Below are 12,639 nucleotides of genomic sequence, written 5' to 3'. Positions count from 1 at the left end.
GATGATCCAAGGAGTCAAAAAACAGGTCAAAATCCCAAAGGCAAATCAGTTATTATTTATGTTGCAGGGCTGCCCCGAGGATCCAACCAAGACCAGGTCCCCAGTGCTGCACAGATCCTGAGTGAGAGCAGCGCCCTGTCCTTCCAGGTGCTGCACAAACCCCGCAACATCAACAGGGCTCTCTCATGTTCCCTGCAGCATAGTGCCCCCTAGCACTGCACTGGGGTCTGTGCAGCACCCAGCATGCTGGGGACCCCCACCTCCTTCGGAGCCGGTGCAATGTCGGTCATGCCAGGAACCCCCATCTCATCTGGAGCCGATGCAATGCCTGCCATGCCAGGAGCCCCCACCTCGGTGAGGTCTGTGCAGCACCAGGCACGCTGGGACACTGATCTCAGTTGGGGTCTGTGCAGCTCTTGGCACAACAGGGGCCCCGATCTTGGTTGGGGCTCTAGGACCTAATCATATACAACACTGCAGTTTTTGTTTCCAGCCTCTAGGGGAAGACAAGCCCAAGATTTGGGCTGGGATGTTACCCTGGAAAACAGCCAAGCGATTTTATACATACAGAAATCGTAAAATGGCTTATCTTGAAACTGGTCTGAGTAGTGGAGAAAGAGGAAGAGCAACAGGGTCTGCTCCCAGGTATCCGGATCATCTACTTGGCTTCCACCTTCCCAGTGAAGTTTATATCTGACGTCTGGGTTCACTCGATCTGGGGGGCAATGGAACATCACGCAGCATTTTTATACACAGAGACACAGCCAGTGCTGCCATCTTTAATCAAGCAAACGGCTTCATGATATTGGTGCAGCGCTGCTGCTAGGATGGCGCTCAGCATCCACGACTTCCCACCGCTCTGATCCCACTTAGGCTGCACTGTGGTAATGCCAGTTCTGCTAGGCGCTGTCCAAACGAAACAAAGAGACTGTTCCCTGACTCAAAGAGCTCGCACTCAATAGCCAGGTCTACATCCAGCCTTCTTCCTGCTATAAGCAATGCCAAGGGGTGATTTGTTTAACTGATCTAGTTATAGTGGGACAGTTCCTAGTGTGGATGCAGTTATTCCAGGATAAAGGTGCCTTATCCTGGTACAGCTTAGGGAATAACTATACTGGCCGAAAGCACATTAATCCCAGTATAATTGTGTCTACACTAGGGGGCTGCACCACCTTAACTACCCAGGCACAGCACAACTTGGGTGAGCAGATAAAGCCTTGATGTTAGATCATAGCCACCGGCAAAACCAAGAGACAGGAAGAGCAAAGAGAAGCAATGAAATGCTTGCAATCTGCACACTCAGCAGCACTCCCAACTCACCAGCTGCACAGCCCCTGGGGAACGTTTTGCAGTGCACAGCAAATGGGGGCTAATAGGGGTGGAAGGACAGCAAGATGGCTTTGAGGATGTTTGCAGGCAGCTCTCACCATGCATGAAGGGGCAGCATGGGGGAAAGCGCAAAGGTGCATGCTGGGAAATTTTTCAAATGGGCGACAGAGAATGGCATGGTTTGTTCAGTATTTTAGGGTAGAAGCATTCAGGAAAATCTTGCCCTCATTTAGGTACCTAAAAGAACTTTGGGATCCTGCTGCCACAGGGCTTCTCAGTGCCACAAAATGGCATGATGGAGAAAGAAGGGGCTCTAATAATGACCACTGGGTATTACTGCTACTTAATAGCATGATAGTGCTACCTAGAGGCACCATTTACGATCCAGGCCCCATTGTGCTGGTGTTTCAGAGACCTGGACTGAGATTGTGGCCCCTGCCAGGCCAGGCCCCGCACAGACACACAAGAGAGTCCATGCTCCAAAAAGGGGGAGGAGAAACAGAGCCACCAGGAGGAAAGGGCCTTGCCCAAGGTTAATATCAGGAGACAGAATAGAAGCCATGAGTCCTGAGTCCCATTCTTGTGCCTGCCTGTCTAGCCCCCCAACTTCACTCCACAGCTCTGTCCCGAGGGTATGTCTACCACAGAAAAAGCCCGTCTCGGAGCCCAGGTCAACTGACTTGAGCTTGAGGCAAGGGGACAAAACTAGCAGTGTAGACCAGGGGTTCTCAAACTTCATTGCACTGTGACTCCCTTCTGATAACAAAGTTACTACATGACCCCGGGTGGGAGCAGATCACAAGCCACACCACCCCAAGTGGGGGAAGATGGGACCACAGCCTGAGCCTCGCTGCCCAGGGTGGGGGTGAAGCTCAGGCTTCAGCTTCAGCCAGGGGTTCCAGCAAGTCTAATGCTGGCCCTGGCAACCCCATTAAAATGGAGTCGTGACCCACAGTTTGAGAACCGCTGGTGTAGACAATTGGGCTTGGGTTGGAGTCCAGGCTCTGAGACCCACCCCCACCACCGGGTTTCACAGCCTGATCTCCAGCCCAAGCCTGAACACCTGCACTGCTATATTTAGCCCTGTAGTTGACAGAGGCTCTGAGACTTGCTGCCGCAGGGTTTTTTGCGGTGTAGACATACCTTTCCTCTCTTCTCTGTCTTTACCACTGGCCACCCCTGCCAAATTGACACAACAGGATTGGAGTGAGGTGGGTCAGATTTTGCCACAAAATCGCCAGTTCAAGTCTGAGTGCATCCTTTGTGACAAATCAATGGATTTTCAGATGCTTGTGCTGTTGGCTACAGACAAATTCTGATTTGTCTTGAGATCTGAGCCAGCCAATATGGGAAGCTCTAAATACGCATCTGTGCAGCACCCATCACAATGGGCTCTAATCTCATTTGGGATCTGTGCAGCACCCAGGACAACAGGGCCCCGATCTTGGCTGGGGACTGTTGAGCACTCAGCACAATTGGGGCCTGATCTTGGTTAGATCTTTGGAATCTGAGAAGGCTGTGAGCTCTACACAGTTGCCTTTGAGAATGACAGCACCTTCTTCCTGCCTTGGATCTGAGTCCAATGTTGTACTATAGCTGTATTTCTCCCATTCTGCTAAGTTCGATGGGTCATTGAAAAACACAGATGATTTCCCCTTTGCATAGAATGATATGGGCAGACCCGCCGGGTCGTAAAAAAATATGTATTGTTGGCTAAGGAAGAAACCACTGTGAGGCTTAATGCAAAGCAATTTGAGCACAACAAACACCTTTCCCTCTCCCTTGGAAAGACATGTGTATTTACCCTTTGATCTTTCAGTCCTAGTGTTCTTAGGCACTACAAGGTACAGCAATTTCCAGGAGCAGTGTGATATTGGAGACCTGCTGACCCTTTACATTATAGTGGATGTTAAGGCCCAATGGACCATTCTTACTTCCTTATCTTGCCTGCTACACAGCACATGAGAGTTTCACCCAGCACATTTTCTCTGTGGCAGTTTTTTCAGGATGGTCTAACCCTGAGGGGTGCTGGATCCACACCTCAGTGTCTCTCAGGATCAATGAGAGCCCCACAAGAGCTAAAACTAACTCCTTTGTTCATTGTGACCAGTGAAAATTGCAGTAGGATGAGATGGCTCGTGAGCCTATCTGAGAAGAAGAACACTGCAGTGCAGAGGGTGCTAACATGAGACTCGGGAAACCCAGGTTCAAGTCCTTGCTCTGTCACAGATGCACTGGGTGACCTTGGCAAGTCACTTGGCCTCTCTGTGCCTTAGTTCTCCAGCTAATAGCACTGCCCTGCCTCCTGGGGGATTGGAAAGATAAATACAGTAAAAGTATGCTCAGGTGCTCAGACACTACAGTGGTGGGGGCCAGATACGCATCTTGGACAAATACAAAGGACCGAAGCTCAGCCCACAGTTTCAGGCTAAACTGCTTTCTGCTATGGTGGCTCCTGATGAAGCGACTCCTATGTTTCGAGCATCCCTCCCAGGTGCAATTCACCTCTGTGCAGCAGGCCCATGGCCCCCTGAGGCCCTGGTCAGCCCCATGTGGAAATATTTTTTCTTGTAAAGGATATGGAGACAGCAACTATCTTAGCAGGCTGATTGGGATACAGCTTCAGGCAGGGACACAGCGCAGCAGCCGGCGTGACTTCCAGCTCCCCGGTGAAGCCAGTTTCAGCCACTTCACGGGGAATCAGGAGGCTGATAGCCCTGCCCAGCACAGGGTGGATTTTGTCACAAAGGAAGTTAGCGCCACAGGACACCAAGCTGTCCACAACCCTATGTGGGACAGAAATAAACAAAAGGAAATAAGAACAGAGGCACTGCTGCAACAGATCAGACCGATGACCCATCTACTCTTGTATCTGGTCTCTACCCCTCACAGGCCAAGAGCAATGATCCAGCTGTTATTACTTATTTTACACTAATACCTGTAGTGCCAAGTGCTGTGCAGGTTCCTATACCAAGACACCTCATCACATTGGGTGCTGCACAGATCCTGACCGAGATTGGCAGGTTCTGTATAGTACCTGGCATAATAGGGCCCATATATCAGGTGGGATCTGTGCACTGCCCAGCAGAACTGGCTTCCAATCTAAGTTGGGGTGTGTACAGCACCCGGCACAAGGGGAGGCCCCAATCTCAGGCAGGGTCTGTGCAGCACCTGGCACAAGTGGGGGGGCCCGATTTCATTTGGGCCTTTGGAGTGATACTGCAACACAAATAACTGCCATCTGAGCTACATCCTCTCTTAGGAAAACGGATTGCGACAGCAAGACACCTCCTGTCCCTACAGGCAGAACAGTGCACACTCCTTAAAAGGCACTTGCCCTATAATGTGACTCCAACCTGGCTGCTTTCACAGGATGTAGTGCTCCACTACAGTCCCTGCAGGCAGGGAGGCAACTGCTTCCCATACCTACACAGTTTGTCCAGAACACGCAGAGCTCTGGATTGGGCACAGACGGGTCTGGAGCTCTGAGTATAAAACCACTGACACCCATAAGCCCTTAGATGTCAGCAGGCCTCACATGGGTAAAGCTAAACATGTGCAGCATTAAGAGCTGCCCGCAAGAAGCCATTCATAATCATAACAACTTTATTGAACTCATAAGCCAACGAACAATGCAACAGATGCTATTATTCATACATACCACTAGGTGGCAAACTTTATGTACTGTCAAAAGAAAAGGAGTACTTGTGGCACCTTAGAGACTCACCAATTTCTTTGAGCATAAGCATCCGATGAAGTGAGCTGTAGCTCACGAAAGCTTATGCTCAAATAAATTGGTGAGTCTCTAAGGTGCCACAAAAAGAAAAGGAGTACTTGTGGCACCTTAGAGACTAACCAATTTATTTGAGCATGAGCTTTCGTGACTTTGTCCTTACCCATAACTATTTTACATTTGGGGACAATGTATACCTTCAGATCAGCGGCACTGCTATGGGTACCCGCATGGCCCCACATTATGCCAACATTTTTATGGCTGATTTAGAACAACACTTCCTCAGCTCTCGTCCCCTAATGCCCCTACTCTACTTGCGCTATATTGATGACATCTTCATCATCTGGACCCAGGGAAAAGAAGCCCTTGAGGAATTCCACCATGATTTCAACAACTTCCATCCCACCATCAACCTCAGCCTGGTCCAGTCCACACAAGAGATCCACTTCCTGGACACTACAGTGCTAATAAACAATGGTCACATAAACACCACCCTATACCGGAAACCTACTGACCGCTATTCCTACCTACATGCCTCCAGCTTTCACCCTGACCACACCACACGATCCATCGTCTACAGCCAAGCTCTGCGATACAACCGCATTTGCTCCAACCCCTCAGACAGAGACAAACACCTACAAGATCTCTGTCAAGCTTTCTTACAACTACAATACCCACCTGCGGAAGTGAAGTAACAGATTGATAGAGCCAGAAGAGTTCCCAGAATTTACCTACTACAGGACAGGCCTAACAAAGAAAATAACAGAATGCCACTAGCCGTCACCTTCAGCCCCCAACGAAAACCCCTCCAACGCATTATTAAGGATCTACAACCTATCCTAAAGGATGACCCAACACTCTCACAAATCTTGGGAGACAGGCCAGTCCTTGCCTACAGACAGCCCCGCAACCTGAAGCAAATACTCACCAACAACCACATACCACACAACAGAACCACTAACCCAGGAACTTATCCTTGCAACAAAGCCCGTTGCCAGCTGTGCCCACATATCTATTCAGGGGACACCATCACAGGGCCTAATAACATCAGCCACACTATCAGAGGCTCGTTCACCTGCACATCCACCAATGTGATATATGCCATCATGTGCCAGCAATGCCCCTCTGCCATGTACTTTGGTCAAACTGGACAGTCTCTATGTAAAAGAATAAATGGACACAAATCAGATGTCAAGAATTCTAACATTCATAAACCAGTTGGAGAACATTTCAATCTCTCTGGTCACGCAATCACAGACATGAAGGTCGCTATCTTACAACAAAAAAACTTCAAATCCAGACTCCAGCGAGAAACTGCTGAATTGGAATTCATTTGCAAATTGGATACTATTAATTTAGGCTTAAATAGAGACTGGGAGTGGCTAAGTCATTATGCAAGGTAGCCTATTTCCCCTTGTTTTTTCCTACCCCCCCCCCCAGATGTTCTGGTTAAACTTGAATTTAAACTTGGAGAGTGGTCAGTTTGGATGAGCTATTGCCAGCAGGAGAGTGAGTTTGTGTGTGTGTGTGTGTCCCCGGGAAAAAAAAGAAAAAAAAAAGGGGGTGGGGATGGGGTGAGAAAGCCTGGATTTGTGCTGGACATGGCCCACTTTGATTACCATGCACATTGTAGGGAGAGTGGTCACTTTGGATGGGCTATTACCAGCAGGAGAGTGAGTTTGTGTGTGGGGGGGTGGAGGGTGAGAAAACCTGGATTTGTGCTAGAAATGGCCCAACTTGATGATCACTTTAGATAAGCTATTACCAGCAGGACAGTGGGGTGGGAGGAGGTATTGTTTTATGATCTCTGTGTGTATATAAAGTCTGCTGCAGTTTCCACAGTATGCATCCGATGAAGTGAGCTGTAGCTCACGAAAGCTCATGCTCAAATAAATTGGTTAGTCTCTAAGGTGCCACAAGTACTCCTTTTCTTTTTGCGAATACAGACTAACACGGCTGTTACTCTGAAACCTGTCATTAAGGTGCCACAAGTACTCCTTTTCTTTTTGCGAATACAGACTAACATGGCTGCTACTCAGAAACCTGTCTTTATGTACTCTGACAGGGTCGGGCCAGATGGCTATAGGAGAGTAATTTTTTTTTCCCCAACCAAACCAGGTTTTTATTGTATACCTGCCACATTCAACTACAAAGACCAGAACCAGTCCAGAACGGCAAAGCTCAGGGCTACCACCTGTACAGATGAGACCTTCATTCTTAAGATGGAAAACTCTTGGAGACAGCTAGTAGAAGGCAGATATATAAGCCCCAGGCTAAGTAGGTCCCTTTTCCCTGAGTAAAGTAACAGGGAAGGTTCCAGAACAATCAGGAACTTTCTGGAGACAATTAAGACAGGCTGATTAGAACACCTGCAGCCAATCAAGAAGCTACTAGAATCAATTAAGGCAGGCTAATCAGAGCACCTGGGTTTTAAAAAGGAGCTCACTTCAGTTTGTGGTGTGCGTGTGAGGAGCTGGGAGCAAGAGGCACTAGGAGCTGAGAGTGAGAATGCGGACTGTTGGAGTACTGAGGTGTACAAGCATTATCAGACACCAGGAGGCAGGTTAAAGAAGGTGTTGAGGAGGAGGTTAAAGAAGGTGTTGGGAGGAGGTTAAAGAAGGTGTTGGGAGGAGGCCATGGGGAAGTAGCCCAGGAGTTGTAGCTGTCGCACAGCTGTTCCAGGAGGCACTCTAGACAGCTGCATTCCACAGGGCCCTGGGCTGGAACCCTGGTCAGATATAGGAGGAGTCGACCTGGACTGTGAATTCAGAAAAACGGCAAGCTGAGGGCTGCCGTGAAGCTCCAAGGCGAGCAAATCCGCCAATAAGTGCAAGACCCACCAAGGTAGACCAGGAACTTTGTCACAGTACAGTATGTACCAACTAGACATTAGCACTTGGTTGAAAAATTTTTGATGGAATCGTTTTCTGTCAAAATGCAGTTTAGCTGAAATCAAAATGTTTTGTGGCAGCATATCAATTTCAATGACATTTTTATGGGATTCTCGTTTTTTTCCAACAACACATTTCATTTTGATACAGTAAAAATGTATAATTTTGACTTTGTCATTTTGATTAATTTTGTTCCACTATTGTATTAAAATATTAAATATATTAAATTAATATTTTAAAATAATAAAAAAGTCGAAATGAAATTAATCAAAGTCAAAATGACATACCTTATCAGAATGAAACATTCTGACATTATAAAATGATGCAATTTGACATGATCCAAACAGAACTTGCTGATGGTCCTGAATCAGAAGTTTTCGTTCATGGGAAGTTATAACATTTTGGCTTCTCATCTGGATTTGGAATGAGTCGTGTGTGTGCTGTCCCCCCCCCCCCTCGGCCCCCCCGAAATGTCAGCATTTCCAGTGGAACAAAAATTCTGGGTTCTGACCAGGTCTCTTCCTGTGTGCACACACATATACATATTTCTTTTTATACACAACTTCTGTAACATGCATAAGTGTTTATAGGATGGGGCCCCAGCAGTCAGCAAAGCACTTAAGCAAGTGCTCAACTGTAAATCTGTGCCTAAATCCCATTGACCGCAATAGGACTTAAGCATATATTTAAGTACTTTGCTGAATTGGGGCCTTCCAAAGGAGTGCATTACCTTAGAAGCTGGCTAGATGGGGCTAAAGCATAATGGGTGTAGAATAAACAACGGTTACTAACCTTCCGTAACTGTTGTTCTTCGAAAGGTGTTGCACATGTCCATTCCACTGTAGGTGTGCGCGTGCCCAAAGCACAGTCACCAGAAATGTTTTCCCACAGTGGTACCCACTGGGGAGGCTCAAGCAACCTCTACTGCAGCGCGCTTATAGCACCGGTATAGCGTGCCCAGATGACCCCACTCCCCCTCAGTTACTTCGTTCCAGAAAACTCTGATGTAGAGGGGTAGGAGGGCGGGTCAGGGAATGGACACGTGCAACACAAAGATTCATAGATACTAAGGTCAGAAGGGACCATTATGATCATCTAGTCCGACCTCCTGCACAACACAGGCCACAGAATCTCAAAGAACAACAGTTACAGAAGGTTAGTAACCGTTTTTCCTTCTTCCAGTGATTGCACATATGTATTCCACTCTAGGTGACTCACAAGCAGTTGAATAGGTGGAGGGATTAGAGTTCATCGACACACTGATTGCAGAACAGTTCGACCAAATTTGGGATAATCTCTGGACTGTTGAATGACGGTGTAGTGGAAGGAGAATGTGTGCACCAGTAACCAGGTTGCTGCTTTACAAATGTAGTGAATAGGGATCTGCGCTAGGAATGCTGCTGAGGATGCTTGCAATCTTGTGGAATGAGCAGGTCAGGTTAGCAGGTGGCAAAACACCTGCTTGATTGTAATAAGTATGAATACATTAAGAGATCCATGACAAAATTGTCTATGAAGAGATTGGGAGACCTTCACCCTGTCAGCTACAGTTACGAACAGTTAGGTGGACTTTCAGAATGGTTTAATCCTGTATATGTAGAAAGCTAGGGCTCGTCTAACATCCAATGAGTGAAGGCACTGTTCATTCCTATTTGCATATGGCTTTGGGTAAAAGACAGGTAGGTAGATTGCTGTGAATTGCAAAAACACTTCTGGGAGGAAACTGGGGTGAAGACATAAATGCATCTTATCTTTAAAGAAGACTGTGTACAGAAGCTCTGATATGAGGGCATGGAGCTCTGAGACCCATCTGGCCAAAGTGATAGCCACTAAGAAAACTACTTTCCAGGCGAGGTAGAATAAGGAGCATGTTGCCAAAGGTTCAAATGGTGGTCCCATAAGCTTTGAATAGACTACGTTCAGGTCTCAGGGAGGAATGGGCTCTCTTACTTGAGGGTATAATCTTTCTGTGCCTTTGAAGAATCAGATATACATGTCATTGGAAAAAAGGACTGGTTATCCACCCAAGGGTGGAAAACTGATATTGATGCAAGGTGAACCTTGATAGAGGATTGCTAAGTCTCGTTGTTTCAGGTGCAGTAGATATTCAAGTATTTCTTGTAAGGATGACTGCATGGTGAGACTCTGCATTGGAATGCCCAGAGAGAGAACCACTTCCACTTTGAAAGGTAAGTAGCCCTGGTGGAGGGCTTTCTATTACAGAACCTGACAAACTTGCTCTGAGCAAGTCTGCTCTCTGGGATTTAGACATGGAGCTTCCAAGCTGTTAGTTGAAGAGAGCTCAGGTTTAGGTGGAGCAGCCAACCGTGGTCCTGAGAGATCAGGTCCGGGTGTAAAAGAAGCGGGATTGGAATAGACACTGAGAGGCCTAAGAGAACCAGTGTTGGTGGGGCCATGCTGGGGCTATCAGAACAACAAGGGCCTGGTCCCACTTGATCTTTAGCAGTACTCTGTGCACAAGAGGGATGGGGGGGAAGTGTAGTAAAGATGTCCCATGCATGGTAGCAGAAAGGCATCCATGATAGAACCCAGTTTGTGGCCTGGGAGGGAGCAGAATTGGTGATACTTCCTGTTGTACCTAGTTGCACATAGGTCTATCTGGGGAATCCCCCAATGCCGGAAAACATCTCTCGCTACATCCAGGTGAAGGGACCACTCGTGGTGACTGGCAAGAGACCTGCTGAGGTGATCTGCCAGCTTGTTTTTTGTTCCTGGAAGGTAATAGGCCTCAAGGTTGATTGAGTGGGCTGTGCAAAACTCCCCATAGCTGAGTCGCTTCTTGACAAAGGGAAGAGCGAGCTCCTCCTTGCCTGTTGAGATAAAACATGGTTACAGTTTTGTCTGTGAGAACAAACAAGTTTCTGCCCATAATGTGGAGCCGGAAGGCCTGACATGCTAGGCGAACCACTCAGAGTTCCCTGACATTGATGTGGAGCGAAAGTTCCTCCGGAGATCAAAGGCCTTGAGTTCTGAGGGGCCCCAGGTGAGATCCCCACCCTAGTGCTGATGCCTCTAAGACCAAATTGTCATTGACGGTTGAGAGGTGTCAAGGCTGAATCCCTACTCTGTCACTCTGAGTACAGAAGGTGGGGGCCTGCAAGGATTTTAAAAATTAATACTTGCCACTCCAGGCTGGTATTAAACTCCCAAGGTCACAGCTTCTCTCACCTTGGATGGGTAGATGCTGCCACCACCCAAGTGCAAAAACCCCTTTGGACTCAGGAAGGAACACTTGGGAATTCCTCCCTGTGGGGTACCCTCAAGCCCTTTCACCCCACTCCGGGGAAGAGCTGAGAAAGAAAACAAAGGAAATTAGCCTTGCTATCAGCTAATCAAACAACATGCACAAACTTCTTAGGACACCCAAAATCCAATTATGTTCTTAAAAAAGGTAAATTTTATTAAAAACAAAAAGGAAGAAAATACATCTGGAACTTAGGCTTTTGCTAGATTTTAAAAGAGCAATTCCAAAAATTAAGCACCCAAAATAGCTTTCTTGGGGGTTAAAGGTTACAAGCAAACAAAAGCATCTGGGGTTAGCACAGAGGAATCCACAAGCCTTAAAAAATAAACAGAAATAAACCTAATCGTGTCTATTTAAACATGCCCTGTCCAATGATTTCTTCTAGGTATGGAAGATTAATGTTTATACCTGGTTCAAGCCTTACACAGCATTCCTGCTTATAGCATTGCTACTCCCTTTCTCCTTCTCCAGAGAACAATAGACAAAGTGAAAGGTTCATTCCCAATTTTAAAAAGTTTTAACTTCCCATTGGCTCTTTTGGTCAGGTGACCATTTTTTCTTTTTTTTCTTTACCTGGGGGACTTTTTAACCCTTTACAGGTGAAGCAAGCATAAAACAGACCAAGAGGGATTTTACAGCTAACTGGCTGGCTGGGTGTCCATCAAAGGGAGCTACCCCCCGGCCCCATTTCATTTATCACAAGAGGGTATAAAGGGAACACCTGCACAAACAGTGAGTAGATCCAACCACCAACTAAGGAAGATAAGAACCCAAGCAGTTACTATGAGTACAGTGTCCAGATGGTGGAGGTTTGTTGAGTATACTGAGGCCAGCCATGTCTGGAGGGGCCTGAAGTACAGCCTTGAGTGTTGTACCATGTAAGTGCTCAAGGCTATGTGACCTAAAAGCCTCATACAATTTCGGGCTGTTGTGATTAGATGACCCTTGAGGTGCGTTATCAGGGATCCGATTGACTGGAAACGTCCCTCTAGGAGGTAAGCTCTGGCCTGAGTAGAGTCAAAAACCACCCCAATGAACTCTGTCCTCTGTGCCGGAGTGAGGGTAGATTTCTCTATATTTATCAGAAGGCCTAGGGCCTTGAATGTCGACTGGACGAGTCAATTGTCGGACATTACCTGAGCCCTTGACCGACCCTCGACCAGCCAGTCATCTAGATAAGAGTAGACCTGCACCCCTAACTTCGTCAGGAAGGTTGCCACTACTGCCAGACATTTTGTGAACACCTGCGGAGCTGCAGACAGGCTGAATGGGATGACCATGAATAGATAGTGCGAGTGTTTCACTGCAAATCTGAGTTACCTTTTGTGTCCTTGGTATATTGAATTACGAAAATATAGTAGAACCTCAGAGTTATGAACACCAAAGTTATGAACTGACCAGTCAACCACACACCTCATTTG

The 12,639-nt window shown here is 47.1% G+C and overlaps 1 protein-coding gene across 1 annotated transcript in view; it reads right to left on the bottom strand.

The window, feature by feature from the left end:
* The window catches only part of TOP6BL (TOP6B like initiator of meiotic double strand breaks), a 53,674-nt gene that overhangs the window by 17,036 nt on the left and 23,999 nt on the right, over positions 1 to 12,639 (bottom strand). The window contains exon 8 of the mRNA XM_084635100.1: positions 3,877 to 4,115. Coding sequence (XP_084491226.1) covers positions 3,877 to 4,115 — 239 coding nt within the window. The remainder of the gene's footprint in view (positions 1 to 3,876; positions 4,116 to 12,639) is intronic.

This window comes from Lepidochelys olivacea (genome assembly GCF_965140295.1).
Source record: "Lepidochelys olivacea isolate rLepOli2 genome assembly, chromosome: 7".
Lineage (NCBI taxonomy): Eukaryota > Metazoa > Chordata > Testudines > Cheloniidae > Lepidochelys > Lepidochelys olivacea.
This window is presented reverse-complemented; position numbering and strand designations above follow the sequence as displayed.